The 26076-nt window shown below is 39.9% G+C and overlaps 2 protein-coding genes across 4 annotated transcripts; both read left to right on the top strand.

Annotated features, from left to right (window-relative positions):
* The first annotated feature begins 1244 nt into the window (after positions 1 to 1244).
* Positions 1245 to 7596, top strand: LOC127361968 (protein diaphanous homolog 2). The gene is made up of 12 exons (XM_051397200.1): positions 1245 to 1431; positions 1919 to 2471; positions 3403 to 3464; positions 4022 to 4124; positions 4243 to 4328; positions 4419 to 4519; positions 4633 to 4703; positions 4794 to 4901; positions 5002 to 5072; positions 5166 to 5283; positions 5364 to 5528; positions 5614 to 7596. The coding sequence occupies exons 2-12, from the start codon at positions 2262 to 2264 to the stop codon at positions 6883 to 6885; spliced, it is 2367 nt and encodes a 788-aa protein (XP_051253160.1). The 5' UTR covers positions 1245 to 1431; positions 1919 to 2261; the 3' UTR covers positions 6886 to 7596.
* Positions 7597 to 10034: 2438 nt separating this feature from the next.
* Positions 10035 to 25832, top strand: LOC127361969 (tripartite motif-containing protein 3). 3 transcript variants are annotated; one of them, XM_051397201.1, is made up of 13 exons: positions 10035 to 10177; positions 18678 to 18850; positions 19582 to 19822; positions 20027 to 20178; positions 20307 to 20487; positions 20602 to 21331; positions 21628 to 21731; positions 21811 to 21978; positions 22070 to 22238; positions 22832 to 22891; positions 23129 to 23199; positions 23555 to 23695; positions 23789 to 25832. In XM_051397201.1, exons 2-13 carry the CDS (start codon positions 18705 to 18707, stop codon positions 23939 to 23941), a joined length of 2316 nt encoding a protein of 771 aa, XP_051253161.1. In that variant the 5' UTR covers positions 10035 to 10177; positions 18678 to 18704; the 3' UTR covers positions 23942 to 25832. The 3 variants fall into 3 exon arrangements, with proteins under 3 accessions (XP_051253161.1, XP_051253163.1, XP_051253162.1); XM_051397202.1 differs by lacking the exon at positions 10035 to 10177 and adding an exon at positions 16390 to 16874; XM_051397203.1 differs by lacking the exon at positions 22832 to 22891.
* The last annotated feature ends 244 nt before the right edge of the window (positions 25833 to 26076 follow it).

Below are 26076 nucleotides of genomic sequence, written 5' to 3'. Positions count from 1 at the left end.
TGTTTTTAGGTGCGTGCAGCCAACATGGCAGTACAACAACATTAAAATCACATGCTTTCATGAAGATTCCCTTTTCTAGTTCCCCTCCCAATAAACCCAATTTTATCTGAACAGGCTTCTGAATGCTCTCAGATCAAAAGCCGATTGACAGATTATAACACAGAATTGATCCTGTACACACATCACTAATCTACTCTGTTGTTAAACTGTAACTCAGTATAGTGTCTGAGTTTTAAACTTATCTTAAAATGATAAACAGCTGAGTGGTCATATATTTGGTCTGACTATCTTAAGAAGTGAATGCATTCCTTATTGTCACTCCCTTCAGACATCTCTGAATTTAGCTATACAATCAAAGCTGAATCAAATAAAAATCAAATAAAAAACATTTGACTTCACTGTTACAATTCATTCAGTCTATAAATTGTTGCAACTTGCAAGAAATGCATGCAGGCATGGAGGGAATCTTAGTCTTAAGACATGTTAAGTTTAAACTTGCCTGCCCTTGGAATACTTACTGATTTTTACAAAATATAGGTATGCAATCTGTGTGTAATATGATTGAAAATGAATTTCTTCCAGATCATTTTACAGAAAAATATGATAAGGGTACTCAAAGCAAAAAGAGCTTTAGAGAATTTCTACAATTTTGTGTAAAAAAAACTCATTCTCCTTTTGGTGAAATGAGGAGCAGGAAGTCCAGTTCAAGCTGTGAGTTTCCTTCACTATTCGATAGTAGAGAACCAGATTATTTGCATACAAATGTATTTAGGGTGTTATCATATTTGGGACAGAGTTGAAGTGCTTGCTGCTGATCGACCAGGCCAGCCTGACCACCAGTCCGCACTCAAACAAATGACATTGTGTGAACTGGTCAAATGGCTTAATGTTTAACCATAGAGCCTATTTAGCTTGTTACTCATTTATTCACTCGAAATGTATTATTTTTTGCTGCTAAAATAAATTAAATAAGAATGAGGCTATCCATCGCAGCAGCTCTAAAAATGATGACAGGTGTATTCTTATAGTTTTGGTTATTCGGGCTAAAGGTAAAAGCCGAGCATTCTACACACATCTTTAAGAAATCAATTCTCTGTCCCTATCAGTGAAGACGTTAATCACCCTGGAGGAGTCTATAAACCCAGCGGACTGCTCACATAAGTTCATGACAGCTGGGCAGAAAACACAGCGAGGACACAAACTCCAGCCAACGAGCCAGAATAACTTCAGAGTTCCTGGGAAGGTGTGTTCTGACATGGACATTCATGAGTTACCTGGGCGTGTCGTTTGCGCGCAGGTAAGTTTCGACACTCTCTTCTTGCGCTATCCAGGCTGGTGTCAGTCTCCTGATGGTGAACGTGCCGACGGAGGGGTCAGGACAGAGCACAAGGAAACAAGGATAATAGGGCAGCAGATGAATCAGGAACAAAGGTAAGTTGTGTTTTTACTTGCTGATGTGTACCTGACAACAGTATTAGTATATTAACAAACAAAAGTAGTAATTTCTAGATTATGGCTGCAGAATAAAACTAAGCCTTTACAAGCCACAGTTTAGTCTTTATTATTTAAAACTATATATATTTTTTAGATTCACATAACCCAATGTTATTGCCTTACTTTGAGTAACTAACTCAAGTGGATTGGATTTAACATGCTCTATAGTTTTTCTTTTTACTACCTCATAAAGTGCCCAGTAATTCCATAACAAAATCTGGAGTAACTTCCGTATAATAATAAGTGCATTGTAAATTATTTGTATTGTTTTCATAAGTTTTTACAACCCTTTACAGCACTAGTCATTCGTTTTAGGGTAGGCCTACTGTGGAGAAAGTGAATGATTTATCCACTGCTAAACAATATTGCACACAGTCATAGCATAAAAGGTAACTCTGTCCCCACCCTATTCTGTTTCTTTCAGTCTGAATGCATCATCCTGACTGACAACATTTTGGACAAGTCCCTTCAGCACAGTCATTCAGAACAGCTTTTGTTTCACTGCAAATTCTTTATTGGCTTTAATCCTGCCTGTAAGTTTGACTGAGACCATGATAGCATCCCAAACCTGCTGAGAGCTCCTTGACAAAAGATGCAACCAGGAGGTCCTCCCGCTCCGCCACCTCCGCCACCACCACCACCACCACCGCCTCCACCTCCTCCCCCCACCCCCACCTCCTCCTCCACCTCCACCCCCAGCCCCTGGCCTCCCTCCATTCCTAAATGGCACGGGCCTCATTGCGAAGGGGGCCCGCCGGAGCTCCAGGATGCGCAACTTCAACTGGGAAACCCTTCCAAAACACAGTGTGATTGGAAAGCACAACATCTGGACGGCAGATAAGACTGATGGGGAATATGAGCTGGACACTGTTCACATGGAGGAGCTGTTCAGCCACAAGCAGGACCAGCAAAAACTCAAGGCCCTGAACCGCCAGAGTCTGAGGGGGCTGCCAACTGCTGCCTCAGGAGGGGAAATGGTGAGTAGAACCAGCCACAGGATGTCACACTTTGCTGAATCAGAGTGACACTTGAATAGATTTAATTTTTTGGTGTTTTTTGTTGTGCAAGGCTGTGATATCCAGACAAAGTTCTTTTGAGCTGGATTGATTTTTTTTTCTACGCATGCAGTCGAGATAAACAGGAAACATTCTTAAAATGTTTCCCTCAGCTAAAACCTAAAATAACACTATTACATTGGATGTGGATAAAGACCTCCTCTGTTTAACTCATTCCGCATAATGCCAAAATCACAATTTATATTTATAGGGAATGAGGCTAAAGTGATACTTTAGGAACATCATTTTCTTAAAACTCTTGTTATTATTTTGTAATAATATTGCATTGCCAGAGTAGTAATAAGAAAGTCTGAACAACACTGTGTTTTAATTTAGAATCACTCAATGCAAGGGTGGAGTCTCACTATTCTTCATATCTGTTTGCCAAAGGAAGGTATGGTTGTGTCCTCATACAGCCCTATTCTGTTTAGTACCCTACTTTTGCTCTGTATTCAAGCTACTATAATAAACTGCATTTATTGTCATTCATTTAAAGACAAGTCTTAAGTTACCAGATTTTTTTCACATCTATTTCTAATCTGCAGTGTCATTTACTCTGTAGATCAACCGATGCTATTTGTATAACAAAAGTGGGTTAAAATCTGTTATTTAACTTTTACTTTGACCTATGTCCCTCTTTCCAAGCGAGACACTGATCACTTATGCAAAACTGTATGTTTTCCCTGATTGTTCAATACAGTCAACTCAAAGAATTCTTAACCTTTGGAATCATCTGTCTGTTTGGAAAGCTGGGTATCTGGAATACAAAAGACACTGCTTAAACCAATAGTGAAATTATCTTAGCAACTGACAAGCTGATTATATCCAGGTCTGTTTCTGTTTCCACTCCCAGGTTTCCATCCTCAGCTCCAAGAGGAGCATGAACATTGGAATTTTCCTAAAGCAATTCAAGCGGTGAGTCAGTGACAGTATTTTTAAGGTGTGATTGTTTTTGCACAACATTTGTCGTGTTCCTCTTTAAAACAACACAAGACGAGGCAGATAGATTAATCTGCAACAGGGCTGCCTCATGCTCACAAGCCTTTGAAACCCAACATGTCCTGGCAGGTCTGATCTACACTGTTTTACAGCTCCAACAGGTTACCTCACTGTATTGTAAATGTATTGCCCAAGGCTACTTGGCATATGCAACAGGAAATAGAAAAATCACAATACAATTGTTATGATGGCCTCAAAACATGAACACAACAACTGAAAACGTATTTCTTGTCAAATATATTTTATCATTCTAATGCCCTGCACAGTGTTTTTCTGGGGATTCACATCAGAAGCTATTTCGCAAAGCTATTTGAGCAGGTAGAGGCTTGTTGGTGTCAGCAGCCCAACTTGCAAACATGTGGTATTAACATAGGCATACAGTGCTCATTAAAAGTCCCAACCCTAAACCAAAACATCAAGATAATTTGTGCTAAAGATCTGAACCCTGTCTGTCTCTCCACCTCCCTCCACAGGCCTGTAAAAGACATGATTAAAGAAATTAAATCAGGAAGTAGTCTCAGTTTTCCTTCTGGAAAACTGAGGGAGCTGTGCAAGCTGCTTCCAGATGAAGTGGAGGTACGTTTGTCAGCTATATATGAATTTCCTTCTAATTGTTGGCCGTAATTTTCCATCAAAAAACACAGTCTGGTTTTAATATTTGTGGGATTTTTTTGGTCTCTTTCAATAAATGCAGGAAAAGCAGCTGGTCAACTTTAAGGGTGATCACTTCGCCCTCCCTGATGCAGACCTGTTTATGGTAATGCTTGTCAAGATTCCCAGGTGAGTTACTTGTATGAATGTAATTCCATGCATTGCAAATGTTAAATGTCAGTGGTCGTTTGCTAATGATGGAAACCTTGTGTCTTTTAGTTATGAAGAGCGCCTCAGCAGCTTGGTGCTCAAAGAGGAATTTTTCCCCCTCATGGATGAAATGAGAGATTTCATTGGCACTTTGACATCTGCTGGAAAGGGTATTGTTAGTTTTCCTGGATTTTAAATAGATAAAACTCATAACAGATTGTGTGCAAAAATAGAGTTGTAAAGCCATATAGACTTAGAGTTGACCATTTGTGTCTTCTTTTAGAGCTCTTGGAGTCTGATCATCTTCATTCTGTCATTCGCCTGGTACTGAAGACTGGAAATTACATGAATGCGGTGAGTGTGTAATCTATGATAGTGGAGTCTTGGATGACTTTCCTTTGTGTCGGTGCATCTCTGAATCTCATTTAATTTATTTGATAACAGGGTGGTTATGCAGGCAGTGCCATCGGCTTCCGAATGGCTTCTCTGCTGAAGTTAGTGGACACCAAAGCAAACAAACCTGGAATGAATCTTATGCATTATGTTGTGATGGCAAGTAGCTTTTATTACTTTAGTCTGATTACAATATAGAGTCAGTTTAAGATATGTTTGTGAAATGTGATTTTTATACATACTTTCGTATTCACCACAGCAAGCTCAGAAGGCAGACATGGAACTGCTTAAATTTCCAGAACAACTCGAACACATTGAAGCTGCAGCAAGGTAAACAATCTTGATTTAAAGGTACTCAGCATATTTTAACCTTCTTTTTGTTTGCTGCACCATCAGAATTGATCATTTTCTTCATTATTTTAGATTAAATAAAGGTGAAATTGAAGCAGAGTTTGAAAGACAGGTAAAGAAGGTACAAAATGCTAAAGCGGACACCTTGAAGCAGGAAGACCTAAAGGCACAGATGGAGGACTTTCTGAAGGTAAGGAAGCCTTTTCTTAGGAAATTGTTGTTGTGTGTGTGAATTACATGTTCTAATGTTTTGATTTGGGCTCCACGTAGGAGGCTGAGGTCTGCTTGGCAGAGATAGAGGCTGATCTTCAGGAATTGCAGTCAGTGAGTGACTCTGTGGCAGAGTACTTCTGTGAAGACCCAACAAAATTCAAACTAGATGAATGTTGCTCCATTTTCAACTCGTTTTGTGAGAAATTTATGCGGGCCATGCAGGTAAGCTTGTATACTAGCATTTTTTACTTAAAAAAGGTAAAAAAAAAAAACCTGTCTGATCCATTAACTGTGTGATTTTCTGCAGGAAAACAAGGCTCGAGAAGTGGCAGAGGTGCAGCGGAGACACAGAGACAGATTGCAGTGTTCTACCAAACGCAGGTCCACAGCTACCTGTTCCAGTAGGGACAAGGAAATGGATGGAATTGCCTTGGAATCCGTCCTACAGAACTTCCTTACCAATCGAGGCTCTCGGAGGAGACTCGGAAGGCCCTCATCCTCTCAGGGAAGCCCCACAAGAGGCAGCCCCAACAACGGGAGCCTATCGGAAATTACTTCTCAGGTAAACCTCCCCACTGGAAATCAAAAGACAGGAGGCTCTTTTGGAGTCAAGGAGATTGGCAGAAAAGAGTGGAATTCAGCAGTTCAACTCACAGAGAACTCTGTGAAGAAAGCCCAGTCTAATAGTGAGGACAACAAGGCAAAAGGTGGCATTCCTCATGAGGAAGAGATGAAAACTTCCAGAAAAGAGGACTCTAGAGGTTTTACACACCCAGCCAATAGGACCACCAGCATTTCATCCAGATCGTTCTCAGCCACCACTGATGATGATGAGGAAGATCTACAGGACAATAATGAGGAGGAGGCCCAAAAGTTGCGTGAGGCATCTAAAAAGGTTTTGCGTTTTCAGAACAGCCGTGGCAGTGCCTCATCCATGGACTATACTATGGAAAATCTAAAATCTCCCGGTGCAACTACCGTCTTGCCTCGTCAACGCACCTTCGATGAGGCTACAGAGAGATATCCTGGAGACCCAACCAATGAGGATTTAGTCAAATTTTTACTCAACCCTCAGTCCTCCTCAAAACGTAACCTTGGCCGCCGTCATACCCTACCTACCAAAGTGCCGAAAACTGAGGAAGAGGAGGATAATCTGTGGGCTCAGCCTCCTGTCAGAACTCCTAATTCTGCAGCAAGAGAAAAGGGGCCAATGCTAGCAGAGGGTGCTGGACATAATCCCTCAAAACAAGTGTTTGACTTTACTGACATAGCTCACAACTTAAAACAATCTGGTGCTCAAGAACAGAATTCTCCATCAGCAGAAAAGAAAAGCAAGCCAGATGTTTCTGTAGCTCACATTCCAGATGAACGGCTTGGGGAACAAAACCAAGAGGGCAAATCTATGGAGCCCACAGGCAGCCACTTGCAGAGGAATAGTGAAAATACCCCCCCCAAGAGTACATGGATTAAGACTGAAACCTCTGGACTTTTTTTTAGCTTTTTAAAACGTCTCGGCGATATAAGCAAACTGCCGAACAGCAAGGAAACTGTCCACAAGAGCACTGACTCTGGTGTATAAGCTTTGAGAAATGTAAAATTTTAAGTCAGGGAAGCACATTAGTGTTACTTGTAATTAACTCATCATGGTGATGATGTAGTGTTATTTTTAATGTTACTTTTGTAAATTGAAAATGAGGTTGTAAAGAGATGGAAAGAGGGTTCGCAGAAAGTTGTTGGAAAATGTTTTTGACAGAGAAAGGACATAATTGTATGTTGTACCACTAGATGGCAGAATGTAACAGCAGCATGGTAAACTGTTGCTCAGAAAGTAGGGGTTTTGTTGATGTCCAGGCAATCTGTACATTGTTTAGTAAACAAAAGAACAATGGGTGCACTCGCTGTAAATGTTTTTTTCCTCATTTTTTATCTATGCATTATATATATTATATATAATTATATATATTATTTATATTCCCTTAACAGTATGGCGTTCCTCATCAGGTGGATAAATAGGTCAATGTTTACAGTGAGTGTTTCTTGTCTGGATTAGCATATACAATGAAGAATGTATTGAGAAAGTACATGAATGTTGAGTTTAAGTATAGGAGAGCATAGATAAATCAAACTGTATGTAAAATATAGGTTCGATTGTTATTTTTGATACTTAAAATATAAATAACTACTTGTTCTGTAAATTCTTGAATTCAATGTTTTTGTTTTTTTTGCATTGATGAACTTGATGTTTTCCTCTGTTATTGTCTCATAATCATATGAACAATGCAGAAGCTTAGGGTTGCTTTCAGGGTCTTATTCAATTCAGCCATTGTTTTGGCCTTAAATGGGTCAGTGTTACAAAGGCAGCCTGTATTTGAGTAGAGCTGGACTATGGACTTCTAGTGGCAAAGTGAAAGGTTCTGATCTCAAATTAACTTGGGAAGAGATTACCATGGTTGAATGGCCAACACCAGGTAGCCTATTAAAATGGGAAAACACTGCTCTTTGCAGTGCCAGGCAACAACCCCCGTGTCTTCACAAGGGTCAGTGAAGCCACAGCTTGTGCCAAAACATGTAGGAGTTGATACCAGTTGGAATAATTAGCTCTTTTAGGATTTTCTGACTGAAGTGTTACAACAGGGTATAAAAGATAACTTTCTATTTAGTATTGTGCTCACGGCATGCTTTTTTTCCCTTTGTAATGAAATAGACTTAAATAGATAGCCATGGAAATTACAGAGGAACAAACAACATTGTCACTAAACTGTGCGGATTTCAAAGTCTTTGTAATGATATCTCTAATCAGTGAGAGTGGTAAATAAATATCTATGACAATGAGAAGATCACTGAAGTGAACAGTTGACTCTACTCTCAAAGAGTACTTACATCTTACATTTTTATTAACAAATAGAAATATCAACCACATTTTTATAGGGCTCTACGATGACAGTAATGTTTGCTGACAGTCCTACAGTTAGAAAACTGTTGTTGAGGAGTAACTCTAAGGGTCATCTGATCTATCTATCCATCCCACTCATGTGAGGGGCTAGTTTTGACGTTCATGATAGTAATTCTGAACTCCACAGTAGAAATACTATTGTTCTTTCCTACTTGCTCTTGAAATTACATAGCCATGTAATGCCTTTCAGTTCAGTTTAAGATAAAGGGCACAAATAGAAGAATTGAATTGATCTTGTTATCTGTATTCTTACATGAGCCATAAAATGAGTTAACAAAATTCTATCAAAATACCATCTAAAATGACAATAATGATGTATAATAATTTAATATAATTGCATAATTAAATTTTAAATGGGCATTTCAATAATAAGGAGTGTCTATAAGAAATTATACCTTATTACTGGATTATTTGTATTGTTGCATCATTTGTTCAAAATGTGATACACCTGCAGTAACAATGATGTCTACGGTTTGATTTATTACATTATTTAGGTATCTATCTTAAGTAACTGCAATATCTGGCAATTATCATTTGTTAGAGACAGCCATGAAGAAAATCTTTCCAATAATGGGTAGCCTAGATTAAAAAAAATATGATTTAGCCATAGCAAATCTAACATATCATAATATTATATTCTTCATAATATAGGAATGTGTGATGAAATAGTAAGAAATTAGGATTCTTCTCGCTAGTTTCACTGTAGCAGTCTCTGCAGTGAGAGTTACCTACAGTATGTATTGTGTGACCTGCTCACTGTGCTGCTGCTGCTGCTGCTTCTGCCAGACTGCAGCAGCCATCTTGACTAAACTACGATGGAAGCAGTCTCCATGGCAACTCCACTTTGCAGAATAAAACCCAGAGATGACTGTGTTTGCCTCTCACCCCAAGCCCCACCCCCAACAAACTCCCCACCGCCTGCACCACCACAGCAGCCTCACACAGTGCATCCAAATTGCAATATAGTGCCATCTTTTTTCATTCATCCCTTTCTATGTCATCTTCCCTCTCATTAATCTTCACCTAGAGCACATGTTGACCCATCCCCCACTCCTGAAAAAATAAACCTTCAGAGTGGAAGATGAGCATCCATTCAGTTTAAGCTTGAGAATTTTGCTTTATTCTTCAAATGTCAGTTTCTTGCATTTATAAGTGGAAATCTAATATCCTCCCTTCTTCAAATAGCCTATATTGTTACCTATTCCAGAAGACTATAAACTGCCATGACCCCAACCCCCATACCACCACCTAACTCCACCCAAATAACTGTATCATCTATACCAGATCAAGCAGGACTCCCCCACATGCACACACCCATCTCTCTGCCTTCCCCTCCACCCTCTCATTTCTCTGCCGTCATAGACTCTACATAGTAATTTAACAGTTTTCCCGTTTAATGTTTAAAATGAAAGAAACTGGGACCTCATGACAATATAACATGATATTTTTGCCTGATTGTTTTGTTCAGAAGTATAACCCTTTTATTTTTAACCAATACAATAAGTCTTTCCTTATAATTCAAAGCTTAAAGGTAATAATCTGCATCCTTTGTCCTTTTAAGGGAACTGGGCGGTATTTAAGGAAGCCAAACCCCTTTGCACCAGACAGTCAGTATTCCTCTGTCAGTTCCTGAGATTTCAACTGTTTTGCATATTCCCTGCCCCCTTCATATGCTATTGGGTAGTTCAGCTCCTCCCATCAGCCATCTGACCAATGCTGCATGTAAGCCACTCCCCTAATCTCCTCCTTTCCCTTCCCCTCTTCCTTACTGTCCCCTTCTTCTCCCAGACAGACCCTGCCCTTTCCTTTCTGTCGCCCGGTCTGTGGATTTGTTGTAGAAGATTGGAACACTGACAATGGGAAGCTTTCTCTACGGCCTGCAATGCTGACACTCCACTCCCTCCTGCTGGGAATTCATGTGAGTACAATCTAGCCATTCACTTCTTTTTATGGTATCGTATTTCTGCTTTCTCATCTTGTTTGTGCCATTATCTGGAGTCCTAAATAAAACAATAACTGGGATGAGAGCAGATGAATAATTAATTACTCCATCCCATCCAGCATCTGTGCATTGGTGAATCGCAGGGATTGTACTTATTAACTCTGATGTCCTCTCTGTTGTGATTTGTTCTGGTTTTTTTTGTTCATCGGTCATGATAAGCATAAAGCAAAAGCATTTTATTTCATCCTCGTTTAAGAGCAACTGTTGCACTAAAACACTCTACTGCTCTGATTCTTTATTGCTTCCTCAACCAGCCCACACACTTCTCCATTTTAGCTCCTAGGCGGCCCTGGCTGCCGGCTCAGTAGCAGGTGGGCATTTATGCTGCAGTCTGAGGGCTGGGCTCTGTAATCAAGCATACATCCTCTTTTGTTTAGAGGATTAGTGATCTTCCGTTGGTTTTCTGATCTGAATTTGTATGGGGTATATTGCTGGGAAGCTATGTGAGCCACATGTGAATCAGCATGTTTGCTTATGTCACTCTCTGAGTCCTGGTGTTGCATTGTACTGCAGCAACAGCCAATGCATAATTTTCATACCTCTGGCCTAGGCTGTGAGCAGATGGTTCAGCGGTTCCTTATTGATTGGTCTATTGTTCTGGAAGATGGCTCATCTTTGTGTTAAACTATCTCTAAAGTCACATGTTTGCAGTTGATGGGAATGCTTGGCTGGTTTTTCTCTGCTGGCTGCCTGCACAGGGTCACAAGAAGGCTGCAGACGGTCCTGGATGCTGTGCCTGGGGGCAGATACTTAGCAGGGGTTACATGTCTGTCTCAGGGCTTCAGGGTTTCATTCAGTTTGTATACATAGGCTTGAAGTCTGATGGATTATGTCTAGTGTCCGTTAGGTAGACAGTACTGGCAGCATGTGTAGGAGAACTGTGTTACAAACAAGGGTGCTATGCTGAGCGTTCCAGTACTCTTTGTTTCAAATTGTTTCAATGCATCTTTGTAAACCTTGAACTAAAGACCAAGTGTAAGCTGCCAGGAACAGGGTTGTAGCTTAGAAGTGACAAGATACAACCTTTGAATACAGCTATGTGGCAGAAATGAAGATGTACCTGGACCCTACTTGTCAAAATCAATTCCACAAAAGCGAAGATAGACAGACTGATGAATTGATTAATGGATGGATTGATTAATCAGGATAATTCGACCCTAGTCCTTAATGATTTAATGACTTAATCTACAGGTTACATTACCCTCATGTAAATGAGGCTCATGACAGTAACTTTTACTGGGGACAATTTCTTAATCAGTGCACTGAAATCAAATGGTACAAACCAATGATGAATGAATATGATCAAATTGAATATATGTTGAAATAATTTAATGCTATACCTAAGTTTGGATCGTTATACTACCCTCTCTAAACCTTTATTACTGATCATCATAGGGTCTGTAAAAAAACAAATCTAATTGGCCAATGCATTACAACAAAGACTGACTGTAGAATTGGTCTATGAGAAAGTACAGACAAATTTCCATTTTAAATCACTTCCTCAACAAAGATTGTTCTATCACTTTCAAAACAGTAACTGCATATTATGTTGACTAGAACTTATTGTATCCTTGTACTGTATGTACTGGTCCACACTTTGATCAAATCCAATCATTAGCCTATGTCATTTGTCCTCCTTTGAAATGGATTTTCCTGAACCATTTGTTCAGGCGTGGCCATTTTCATTAAAGTCAGCACTTTCACAGGTTGAAGCCATTTTCTTTATGTTCTGTACATGAGGCAGCATCAGTATAACTTAACCTAATGAAGAAGGATGTAGTCACATGAGCAATAATAATGTGTCTATACAGTCTGTAATGAACAGGAGACGAGACTCTGTGGGCAATATTTCTCAGTCTAAGCTTTACATCAATAATTTCAGGATGAAAAACTTTAAAACTAGTGTTAATGGTTTATTTCATCTTTAAAACTACAGCAACTGAACTTGAATGCCATCTTTATTTTAGTATTAAGCAGTATATTAGATTAACGAACACAACAGACTAATAAGACAATTAAAGTAAATACAAGGCAACACAAATCTCTGTTATTGAGTTAGAATTCCCACAATTCCCAAGTGCCGTCTTTTTTCTTGATTTAATCAAACTAAATATTTGTGTTGCACCGCAAACTGTCACACCAAAATCAGATCCAGTTCAATGTGTTTGCCATGTACAAGACATCGTGTGACCATTTGAGTTGGCATGAGTCGTCACAGTCACTCTGTAGCTCTTACTGCAGGTGGATAAGGGTCGCAGGCAGGGGCCTGTGCTTGTGCACTAATCAACCTTTTATAAAATCTGCAGTGTATGTTGTGCTTGCAGACAAACTGCCTGCATGCCGCATTGTCTTCTGCCAGCCTTTGTGATAGTGGGAGAGACACAAGGAGAGACACAGATGTCTCCTGACTCCCTTTCTGTGTCAGTGTTGATTAAAAACTCTGCTGACTTCTATGCTTGACATGGTGTGGTCACTTTGTCTCGTCCTCTCTCATTAGTTGTCAGATGTAATCAATCTAATGTCAATGTCTGCAAACAAAGGCAGATGAAAGACAGCTACACCATTAGTCTTTTTAAGTACAGTAACTAATTGCACTTTACAGTTAGAGTCCTTGTATAGTTTTTCAATGTTCCTAATGCACAGACTTGGACAGCCAATTTTGATCAGGCACTGAAAAGTCAGGCAGGCATGAACTATAAATATTAATCCTGAGCCCAGTTATGGATAAGATGAGCTCCATGAAAACAATGGTTCAAATAGCTGTGTCATCTGTTCTCTATTCTTATATATTATGTCCACAGACTGTTTTTCTTTCATTATGTGAAACTCAATGTCCACTGCTATGACCAGTCTGACAGAGACTGATGCAGTGAGACAGATTCCTTCATCTGGTGCAGTGAAGTGTAAGGGGAGCTTGTTAGTTTGAGGAGCAGAGGTTTCTGTGTTGTGTGAATAATGATTGATGAGTCATCATAGAGCCAGGGACCCCTCACTGGCCCCACAACAGCCCCATAACACTGTCCAAAACACAGAAATGTGGTTCTCTGGATGTCTTGTTCAGTATAAGGGCTCTTTGGATTGTTATTTCTAGTACAAATGGGACTATGCAGTCATGGTTGACCTGTGTCTGAATTAGATTCAATTAATTATTGCTGCAAACTGACATAAAGATCACAAGTTTCACATTTGTGTAAAATGTAAAATCTCAGGTACAAAACCTTCTTCCTCATTTCTACTCTCTTCTCATTTCACTCTTTCTCAGTCGAACACAGATATTTCTTCCTTACAATCCTTAACAAAATCAGTAATGGTGAGTTTATACAAAGTTAAATCTTGGCTAGTTCAGCTCAGGCGTGTATGCAGGAACAGTCACTGTATGTTGACACATGCGCAGGGACACAACAGATGTGGATGGAAACATAAACAGTCTATATTTATACTCAATCTTGACTGCACATCATCGAGGGCCAACACTTCTTTCTTCAGGTCACTGAGACTTTCGCCCATATTACTGGTCTAGCACACAGCTAACTGCTGAAATAAACTGTTGGAAATCGCTTTATTCTGAAGTCCCCTCAGCTGTGAATATATGCAGCAGATATAGCTGGGCAGGAACAGAATTACATAGGACCTATTCCAAATAATTTTGCATATAATGTAACACAGACTAACTGAATATTAAATGCAGTTGGGAAAAAAGGCGCATGCCTCTTACTCAAACAGGGAAAAGGAATAGAAGGGGAAATTAATACTTTTTATGGCCCTTGAAGTGCAAACATCCTGGAATCCTGAATAGTCATAGCAAGGGAATGATATGAACAATCTACAAAATACAGCCTGCTTAAAGGGCCAGTGTCCAACTTATTGTTTCTTTTATCAACAGTGGAACAATAATATCATTGTAAAAATGTATAAAATAGACACGTGTTTAACAGGGGAACACAATTAATTACTTTGAATTAGTCTGATTTTGCAATCATTTTCTGTATTATGATATGTAGAGAAATCAGAAAATATCTTATCAATATTATAATGATGATTTAAATCATCAATGATCATACCCAACCTGAATATCAAGCTAAGAAGACCATTTTGTTTTGATTCCATTTATTTGGCATTACAATATATATAGCAAGTCAAACAGGAGCAGGAACATGTCTTTCTATAGAGCCACGTCCCAGTTACTCAGTTAAACTTTTAAGGGATCACACTTTGAGAGCAGTCTGACTTACCCAAGAGGTCATATTCTGTAGGGTCTTTCCACTGAATCTTATGTAATAGCTCTCATAAATATTTAAAAAACTGTGGGCGAGAGAAGTAGATCATCTGTTCAGTCTGACTTTTTGGGTGATTCTAAGTGGAACGTTTTCTCATCCACAAAAGATAACATCACTCATTCCATCTATTAGTCACAAGGCAAAAAGCATCTTTCTTTAATAATTTCACTCTACAAAGTAGTGAAATGCACTGCAATAGCAGACATGAGTCATTACTTTTTGTCTTATGGAGGACAGAAAAGCCTTAGAGTTATAATTTGCTGAAAGCATGGCAGCTCTCTAGTCCAACACAATCCACAGCTATAAAAACAGGCAGCACTGTATGGGAGAGTTGAAGAGCAGGGCATGGCTACCTGCCCTCATGTAGCAGACAAAGTCCAAGCAGATTAAGCAATGTTTTCTCTGGCTGTGAGCTCATGTTTCTGAAATCGAATCTAACTATTTATACTAGATGTTCGTGTCTTCAAGAAAAACACAAACAACTCACTTCAAGTATAGAATATCCCTTTATTGTCTAATCTATGAACAAGCAATGACTGTCACTGCTTCACTGGTGTAAAAGCATTTGAGTAATGTGTCGAGCCAAGTTTATGTGCATGTATGTGAGGCGTTTGCTTTAATTCTAACTGGGCGTGGTGGTGTCATCAGAATCTGGGAGACACTGTAATCCAGATGGCAGACAGGGCCTGACCCTGCAGGAGGACATTAAGCCACTTAACTGTAATGCAGGGTGAGAGTGGCAAGAGATGCTTCGCAGTCAAACAGCTGAACACAAACAACATTCACATTTAGTGGATTTTCTGCAGGCATCCATGTGTGATACAGATACAGTACAGATAAAACACAGTTCCATGCATACTTACTTGGATAACTGACCTCATCTGTATGAACTGCTGATCATGCAGTTCCCGTGACAGAGCCTCAAAAAGGACCTAGTCACATGCTGCCTCAAACATTACAGTGTAGTGCAGATTTAGTTCTCTGGTCTGTATTCTACTCTCACTATTACTGTATGTCTAACATTTCTATCAGAGCTATTTTTATTATCGCCACTCACGGATTACTTCTGCTATTTTTAGCTATATCAGTTTTAGGAAGATTTTACTATACAGATATCTTGGAATAACTGAACCCTTGTACAGGCATGTAAAGTTTTATCTTTAAACCTTCTGCAGTGTTTTAATTGACATTGTTTTTGCGTTCTCTGTTAATTTTTCAATGCATTATTCGTGCATGTTAGCTTTTCTCTAAGCACATGCACAACTACCCAGAGCTGCTGTCAGAGAGAGACTGTTTTTTAAAGAAAGATCCTCTTTCTGTGGTGAGGCGAGTGGGAGGAACTCTGCCGAGAAGGTCTAGTGAGAGAATGGACTGGCAGGGAGGAAAGGAAGGGAAGGCGGGGGGATACGGTTGCAACCCTAAGAGCAGTGGCCAGCCAGCCGAGAGGGGAGGAGCCAGAGGGCTTTGGCTCCTCAACCTTCCTCCTGATGTCACCGTTCAGCTGCTGCAATTCAGAGTCCATATGAAGGGAGACAGCCCAGGGAGGGGAGGGCTTTTAAGGGGAGACAAGGGGAGGGGGAGCCAAAGAGGGCTGGGGAAGTGCTGGTTGTGTGGACAGTGAAAGGGCTCGGCAGAGCTCCTTAGTCAGTAGGCCTTGTAATCACAATGGGGCCTGCGTGCTTGAGAAAATCCCCATCTGCAAGACGTCTGTGGCAGAGATCAGGCCTGCTGATGCTATGAGTGCATTTATGTGGTAGAGAGACAGAGAGAAGGGAAAAAGGAGAGGACAATAGAAAGAAGGAAAAGAGATGAATGTGGGGGGAGAGATGTGGGGTGGTGGGCTGTGAGCAAAGCTGGAATGTCATTGTTAGAGCTCGCTGCTCTGTGTCTCAGGGAGGGACAGCTGCCTCTGAGGCCTACTTGCTCATGTGAGACAGGCAACCCAGTTCACCGTAAATTTTCCCCCCACCTCCCCACAGACAGACAGGTGGAGCCTGAACTCAGCCAGCTGGGAGTCAAAGGAAGGAACTAGTAGGAATTCTGGGAGTGGCGTTTTAAAGCTTCCTCTTTCCTCTCTTTACTCTCAAAGAAAAGGGGCCTAGCTATATTTGTCAAAGCACTGCTCAAAGCTGAAGACCAGGGAAGGAAACTTTAGCTCTTGGTGCTAGGTGCTGTGCAGGCCTGATAATTAGCACCCTCCCATGCCAGAGAAGAGTAGTGTGAATGCAACCTCAACGTAGAAATTACAAACCCTGCTGGTGGAACAGTGGATGAAAGATGAGGCTAGGCTAACGGATTGTACAGTCACAGGGCTGTGACTCATGAAGAGGTGATGGGTGAGTTGACATTTCTAAGGAAAGGAAAGGTTTGAGTGTTTTCTTAGGATTAATTAGACATTGTTCTTTACCGGAATACTAATAATTGCAGTCATACAACATTAATAGTCTCAGTTGTGTAGATACGTTTTTATATAAAGTGCACACTAGTGTTTTAGATTTCCTGTGTCCTTGCGGTATTGCAATAAGTATGGTGTTCTTTATTCTTATCTATATGATCAACTTTTGGTTTGCTTAAATTCTTTCTCAGCTACATAAATCTGGGAGTTATCAATATCATCAGTGACTCATTTACAGATAATCTACTACATTCTTTTCCATAGTGTTTTGGGGATAAACACTGGACCTGGTCTCATTTTAGGTTTAGGTTGTTTTTAGGTTTATTTAGTTGAATCAAGTCAAATACAATGGTTGTGACTGCACTACAACTTCATGCATATTATGTCATTGTGTTGTATCTTAATCTATAAATCTGAATGTAGACTAAGCAGAGTTCACCTTTTCTCATAGATATCTCCCAGGTTTTATATTATTTTCTTAGGAAGTGGTTTTCACTGTATTTCAGATGTTCTTCTCCAAATATAATAGTGATTGACACAGTGAACTGCAGAGGAGGATAGCTTCCAGTGACATTTGGGCTATGTATTAAATCAGCCAAATCTCACTCAGCCAACTGAACAGTCTCTGTTTTTTTGGGGGGGAGGGTTTTGTAAGTAACTGAGCTTTTTTGACTACACATAAATTATATATTGCTCACATAAGAACATAATCTGGCAGGATGTTGCTTACTAGTGTTACAGAGAAGATGGAAAGAAAGTGAAAAGAGAGAAAAAAGGTGCCTGTTAGTTTCTCAGTTAACCAAGATTTTTCAAAGTTTTACATGTATTATTGGATTTATTTGCTTTTTGTTTGAAACAATGAATTGCCAATGAATTAGAATTCATATAAGTAGGCTACTCCCTTTTTAAATTCCATTTTTCTATAATGACATCTAGATGAACTGTATGGAGAGTTCTCACTCAAGGAACACAATGCAGTCTCCAGGTGTTTAGAGGTCTAAAGGTTTAGGTTTAGAGGGCTTCGTAAGTAGTGTTTATTGCTCACATTAAAGCAGTGTGTTTCGGTGTTCATGTAATCCTGTATGTGCTTATGTAGAATATGACAGATGTACAACATGTCATTGGCACACTGAGATAATCTGTGCATGACCCAGTGATACAATTTCATGTAACAACTACTCTCATCTGAACAGAGAACCAGCAGGCATCCACTCATCTGGAATTCAACAGATGTTAAACAATAAAACAGAAGAAATGTTGTATGGAGAAATATTGCCATGAAAACTGCACAAGATGCATTTAAGCATTTTTTGTTAAAGCATTTTTCTGTACACTTCTACTACACTTCTAACACCACTGTAAACAGAGACATGTTGGCTCCTAGACTGCATAATTGTCATGGCTGAGAGTTCTGCCCTGTGGTGTTAATCACATGTATTCATTTCTCCTCCACTGCTTGATTAGGATTTTCACTTATAAAGTCAAACAACCTCTGGCTATGCGGATGTTTGTAAAAAAGAAGCTTATCCTACTGACACAGTTTAATAAATGAGAGAGAGAGAGAGAGCATCAAATGCCTGCAGATACAGGACTTGGATGAGGTTTTGTAATGTTAACAGCATTATGACTCATTTCTTCCTTTGCTCATGCTGAGGGTAAGCGAATACGCCCTCCTCACCCTGGCTGAACGTTTCCTCAAGGCTTTCTTGACCTTTCTCCTGTTTCTTCCTCCCTGTGTGCGCAGGTTAAGTGGTCCCTGTGCCCCATTTGAATGTCCGTCACTATGGCTAAGCGTGAGACTGGCAGCACCAGCCCTGTGGTCAGGCAGATAGACAAGCAGTTCCTGGTCTGCAGCATTTGTTTGGATCATTATCACAACCCCAAGGTCCTGCCCTGCCTGCACACCTTCTGTGAGAAGTAAGCTCTGAATTTTGAATTCTGGACATTATTTGTGCAGCACCTTTAATACAATGCAGCTCTATATGTGACTGATTAAGATTAATGTGACAGTAGAAAGATAAACAGTTAAACAGTGTGAGACAATAAAAATAAAAACAATACAAAATTAAAATCTAATAAGCTCATTCAAACTGCATTCAATCATATTATAACAAGATACTAGTACTACAATTTATGCATTAAATATTATGCTTAATTCAGAAAATGAGCACATAAGAAATGCCATATCATAGTTGAGTGTGTTGTAATATTTGTGTATCCCCTCTTCCCGCAGTAAGTTCTTTAACTGCAATGCATTTAAGCGATGTAAAGAAATTTTAGAATGATGTCTAAAATCACACCACACCACCACTTACTATTCTCTCATCATTATGGCTTCTGCATGATGTAAGGCACCAACCACTCTGAGCTTGGCCACAAGAAAACAGACAGCATTCTTAATGGCACAGCATTGCTGGCAGCAAGCACTGATTTCCACAGCTCTGTTGCTCCCTCATGGGACAGATAGTACAGTTATTTAAATAATCTGGTGCTGTCTATTGTGCCCAGTTAAATATGTAATCTTATTGTCATCTGAGCAAGTCTAATAGAAAAGCTTTTCATTTTTACACCATGTTGACCGTGGAATAGGTGCTAAATTGAATCTTCAGCTCCCTAATTAATCTCTTTTTCATCTTGTCTCTATGTAGATGTCTACAGAACTACATCCCTCCCCAGTCATTGACGCTGTCCTGCCCAGTATGCAGACAGACCTCTATTTTACCAGAGAAGGGTGTGGCAGCACTGCAGAACAACTTCTTCATCACAAACCTAATGGAGGTGTTACAGCGAGACCCAGAGTGCAGCCGACCTGAGGCCTGTAATGTTCTTGAGTCAGCCAGTGCAGCTACAGCCTGTCAGCCCCTTTCTTGTCCCAACCATGAGGGCAAGGTAAGCTAACAGAAAGACAGAGGCTGTTATATAGTGGGTAGCATATAGTGTAGCAGGTCAGATCCCAAGTTCATGACAACATTGTGCGCTATTATAAGATCTCATATTCAATATTTGTTTGTTAAATGTGTTTGAATTTATAAGCAAATTTACCCACAGAAATATGATGTTGAGTTGTCTTGTGCTCCACTGCACCATCTGCAGGTTATGGAGTTTTACTGCGAGTCATGTGAAACAGCCATGTGTCTGGAGTGTACAGAAGGAGAACATAGGGAACATGTGACAGTTCCTCTGAGGGATGTGCTGGAACAACACAAGTCAGCACTTAAAAATCAGCTGGACGCTGTGCGCAACAGGTATGTTTTTTAGTTCTTTAATACATAATTATCTGATTGTATTTAGAAGATCTTGGAAATATTGGGAATATAAAGAATGCTAATTTAAAAGTTTTATTGTGTTCATCTTCTTTTCTTTCTTATGGCAGACTACCTCAGCTGACGGCTGCCATTGAGCTTGTGAATGACATCTCCAAGCAGCTTACGGAGCGGAAAAATGAGGCAGTGACTGAAATCAGTAACACTTTTGACGAGCTGGAGAAGGCCTTACACCAACGCAAGAATGCTCTCATTACTGAGGTCGAAAACATCTGCAGCACCAAGCAGAAGGTCAGAGGTCTTTCTATTTTAGTTTTTTTTAATGGGAGAGAATTCAAATTTGCTGTAATGTTTCATATTTTAGCACTACTGACTGCCCGCCTCTGTCTATTTTGACATTTATAGGTGCTTCAAGCCCAGCTGACATCTCTGCTTCAGGGAAAAGAGAACATTCAAAGCAGCTGTAACTTCACAGAGCAGGCCCTGAGCCATGGCAGTGCCACTGAGGTCCTGTTGGTCCAGAAACAGATGGGTGAGCGGGTCAGTGCTCTGGCGCGACACAGCTTTCCAGAGCATCCCCACGAAAATGGACATCTGGAATGCCAGGTAGAGACGGATGGACTCAGGCGCTCCATCCAGAACTTGGGAGTCCTGATCACAACAGGGACTGTAGGCCATACTAGTGTTGCCACTGGTGAAGGCCTACGACATGCACTGGTCGGCCAGCACACTACTGTTACAGTCACTACTAAAGACAAAGATGGAGAACTAGTGAAAACTGGTAATGCTGCTCTGAGGTCAGAGATTGTCTCTGCAGATGGAGTTTGCACTGAAGCTGAGGTGGTGGACAACAAGAACGGCACCTATGAGGTTGGATATACAATCCGCTCAGAGGGAGAATTCAGCTTCTCTTTGCTGCTATATGAACAGCCTGTGAGGGGGAGTCCGTTCCGTTTGCGTGCTGTCAAACCATCAGATGTCCTGCAGTCACCAGACGATGTGAAGAGAAGAGTAAAGTCCCCGAGTGGAGGAGGAGGTCATGTGCGGCAGAAGGCTGTGCGCAGGCCCTCCAGCATGTACAGCACCACCAAGAAAAAGGAAAACCCAATAGAGGATGAGCTGATCTACAGAGTGGGTGGGTGAATAACTGGTTAGGTCTGCTGTTAATTATGGTAACTGCTGACTGAGCTGTTTGATGTTTTTCTCTAGAGCACACACTCAGTCATATCTCTGGATAATTTGGGTACCTGATGATCCACAGTATTCAGCTTTAGACCTCTTTTGTGGCACAAAAGTTATTCCTTTGTTTCCTCTGTCTGTTCAGACTGTTAAAATTTAACATATGGAAAGATATTCCAAGCAAAGTACAGCAGAACTGATCTTTATATATGCATAGTGCTGACACTGTCTGATGCCTTGTTGATATGACAGGAACAAGAGGGCGAGATAAAGGAGAATTCACTAACCTACAAGGCATCTCAACTTCCAGTAATGGACGGATTGTGGTGGCAGACAGCAACAACCAGTGTATACAGGTAAGTGTCTGTCATTCTCTTGAGCTACAATAAAAATGTAATCAAATATTTGGAATAATTGAATTTTCTCTTTTTCTAGGTATTCTCTAATGATGGCCAGTTTAAGATGAGGTTTGGGGTCAGAGGTCGTTCACCGGGGCAGCTGCAGCGCCCCACAGGGGTCACAGTGGACATGAACGGTGACATAATTGTAGCTGACTACGACAACAGATGGATTAGCATCTTCTCCTCGGATGGCAAGTTCAAGGTGAATGGTCTCAGTCAGAAAAAAATTGTTTTGACAGCACAAATTCAAAATGTTCCACTGAATGACCAAACTATCTCTCTGGCTGTCTCAGAACAAAATTGGTGCTGGGAGATTGATGGGACCCAAAGGTGTGGCTGTAGATAAGAATGGACATATCATCACAGTTGATAATAAGGCCTGCTGTGTCTTCATCTTCCAATCAAATGGGAAGCTGGTGACAAAGTTTGGAGCCAGAGGAACATCAGACAGACACTTTGCAGGTACTGTGTAACATTTACATAATTACCTACAGTATGATCATTTCATTAATGATGAAATGATCATTTCATTAATGATGTCTCTTATAGGAAGACAAGATGCACGCTGAATGATGCTTCATGTTTCAGGGCATGTGGTTGGGCCAGATTTACAGAATTTATTTATGTTTCATACTTAAAAATGATGATTTGTACCAATCTTATTTATTTAGTGATCAGCATGTTTCTATACACAATTTATTTTAGAGTCTAACAAATGTAAGCATGTATAGCTGCTTGTTTGACATCGATGCACAGTTAATGATTCTTTATTTTTGCACTGAGACTCTTGTGCTGCACCTGTTCATCATAGTACAAGACAAAGCTGTAAAGAGGCAAATGTTCATGATGCACATTAATGCATGAAAAAGATGTGATGATTATCTCCTTGTCTTTGCCTCTCACTCAACAAAAAAAATACTGTTAACATCATTTGCTTGCAGTACTGATTCCCTCATTGATATGGCTTCAGTTGTTGCACAGACTGCAGTATTTCAGTTGAAACTCACATGTTCTTTCAATTTAGTTTCTCACTTGGACCTTTTCTTTTCTTTTAGAAAAAAGTGGTGCAAACATTGCACTGGAGCAAAAGCTTAGTAAATCTGGCCCTGTTTTCAGTAAGTAATTAATCCCCTTTGAATGTGAACTAAGAAAATCAATTTTTGTTCTTTTTACATGTTGATGCATCAGCTCTGTCATATCTCACATATTGTCCTGCATCAACTCTTTTTGTGACCACTGTGTGTCTTCTTTTCAAAGTCCAAAAATAGTGAGGAACTTCCTCTCGTATGTTGTAAACCAGTGGATGACTCATCCTCTTCTCTTTTCCTCTTTGTCTCCTCTGCTACTTCCAGGTCCTCACTTTGTGGCTGTAAATAACAAAAATGAAATTGTGGTTACAGACTTTCATAACCATTCAGTCAAGGTATGGCTTTTTGCAAGTATGTGTGTACATTCTTTATTGTATTTGCATTGAAAACCTGCACTCATATTGTATATTTATATTGTACAAATATAATAATAATAATAATTTAACTTGCCAGAGGTACAGCAGACCTCTCCCCCAGTGTCTTTGCTTTGTACTGCCTACTTTTTTTTTAAAAGTTCAGTTATCCAAATTTAGTGCTGGGAGTATTGATGAATACAGTAGTTATGACTGTCATTCTTTTTATACTTCTTTTTCTTTCACCAATGACGTTAAGATTCACCCAGTTTCATTTAAACTGGGTGCGACAGAGTGTCATTCTCCCATTCTCTTTCCTGTTTAATCTTTCCTGTAGGTGTACAATGCAGATGGGGAGTTCCTGTTTAAATTTGGCTCCCATGGAGAGGGGAACGGCCAGTTCAATGCTCCAACAGGCGTGGCTGTGGATGCCAATGGAAATATCATTGTTGCTGATTGGGGCAACAGTCGCATCCAGGTTAGATTGGGAAAACTGTATCTCATGGAATTCAGAGAGCAACTATATCACACACTTGCCTAACATTTCCATCTGTGCTGTTTAACCAACCAGGTGTTCGACAGCTCTGGCTCCTTCCTGTCCTACATCAACACAACAGCGGACCCCCTTTACGGCCCCCAGGGCCTGGCCCTCACATCTGATGGTCATGTGGCGGTGGCAGACTCTGGGAACCACTGCTTTAAGGTCTACCGCTACCTACAGTAGAGACCTGAGACAGCCATTGTCACCACTGCAAGCACTGACAACGACACAACCAATGTATTCCACAGGGTGCAATGACCTTTCCAATACAGCCTTTTGATGTGCACATCAGCTGATCTCCCAGATATAATTAGGTGTCTGAGTTTACCCTCCTCATGATGTGTATTGAAGATTGTTTTTAAATTTGGGTAATGTAGCATCCTTGGGACAAGTAATGGACATAAAGCTATCTGGTTTTAAAACCTGTTGATGGTATTGTTAAACCACACTTTCTGTGAGACTGGACAGGGTATGAGATAGACTGAATTATTTAATGAGCCATAACTTGTCCAAATGCATGAAGTTTTATTTTATCTTAATACCCAGGCAACAACCCAGTGTACCCATCAGTTGCTTTTCTCATGAACTAGCTAATGCTTACAGTGAAATGAACAGTGCTACGCTTTTCCAGCAATGAAATGTAAACTTTCTCATTTACTGACATCACATAAAATTGTCACCACCATCTGTGCATTGATTTGCTGTATGTACTGTATATACATAAATGTATATTGTGTATATTAGATCACTCCGTATGTATTTGCTATGATTTTGAAACACAGCCTTTTGGCTATTCAGAGAGCAGCAGTCAAGGATTCCAGGATTTTAATGTGTGTATGGCAGCTGTTAAAAAGTGTGTGTTTTAAAAATACCCAGCACATGCTTAAAAGAAGAAGAGTGTCATATTTATTGCTAATGTAAGCAGCACAATAACCATTTTTGTTAATATCGGTTGTTTTAAAGGGAAAAAACAAAATGAAAAATGCTAATTTATTTTATTTTATACACTAGCTCAGCATTTAAAAATTATTTTTCTAAATTGATGTGCTTTTTTTCCGTTGGAGCTTCACACGTTTTCCCTTATCCTTAAAGGGAAACTTCACCTTAAAGCAGAATTCAGAATCCCCCCACATTTGGTAAATTTCAATCAGTGTTTGTGCACAGGGGCAGCTCTTTTCCAACCTATTTTTATTTTCATTTGGGATGTTTTCTAGGTTTCTCTGGTCAGAATAAATGGCTGAAGATATCTGCTCATATGATGGTTTTTGCCTTTAACAATTAAAGAGCTTTATTAATTAAAGTGCTAATAAAAAAATACACATATCTCAGGAAATACATCCAAATTAGATTAGACCATGTCAATGAAACAACTTTAAATATTTTTTTTGGTATCCGATTGTGAGGCATTGGGAGCTGACTGTGACAAAATTGTGAAAATGTAGTCTGGATCCAAGATCACAGAAATTATTGGGATGGAATATGAATTCTGTTTTACAGTGTTTTTATTATTATTATTTGATTTGTTTTTGGCTTTCAGATAGGAAAAAAAAAATTAAATTATAATTTGTTAGATGACATTTGCCAGCAAACTCATCCACGCTTTACACTTGCCTATGATACTGTTGTAAGCTATTTTAACAAAACTGTCAAGCCATGACTCCTAAAACCTGTACCAGTAGAGCTGTTGCTGCTCTTCCTCCCCCTAGTGTTCATTCTGTGTAATGTCAAAAGAAAACCTGGTGCCACAGCAGAAGAGAGACCAGGTGCAGGAAGAAGGCAACTTCTTGGTCTGACATAATTACCCACAGCACTGTGCTAAACACCCAAACACCAACATTCACCCTCCTCAGTGTATTCTCTGAGTTGCAGGATGTGATGCGATTTTACCAGTTACGTCACCCAGGAAGTTGCTGTTTTTTATGCACCTAATCAGCCCAGACATCTTTAAAGAGTCAAAGGCTCACCTTTTTGACACGTGTCTGAAGCATTTTATCCTACGCTGTTTGTGTCACACCAATACAATTTAGTTTTCTCTATGAATATGCACTGGTAATAAAAGCACATGGTTTACTGAGTTGTTCTATATCTAAGTGATTCTCATTATGCCCGACTTGCACTGGGGGGAGTTGGATCTGTTTCTAAATGTGCACATCACATGAACGGTAGTAATAAGAAAATGGTGAGTTAAGTAAGGCACAGTGAATTTATGTCTTGGTTTAGATTGAGAGCAATTTTAGATTTAGATTTAATCTTAAAATTAATCATGAGAGCAACCTCTGATTAGTTTGTAGTTGGTGTAGTGTAAAACTATTTATGGC

Source organism: Dicentrarchus labrax, unplaced genomic scaffold (genome assembly GCF_905237075.1).
Source record: "Dicentrarchus labrax unplaced genomic scaffold, dlabrax2021, whole genome shotgun sequence".
NCBI lineage: Eukaryota > Metazoa > Chordata > Actinopteri > Moronidae > Dicentrarchus > Dicentrarchus labrax.
Note: the sequence above shows the minus strand (reverse complement) of the source record. Positions and strands in the feature narration are given on the sequence as shown.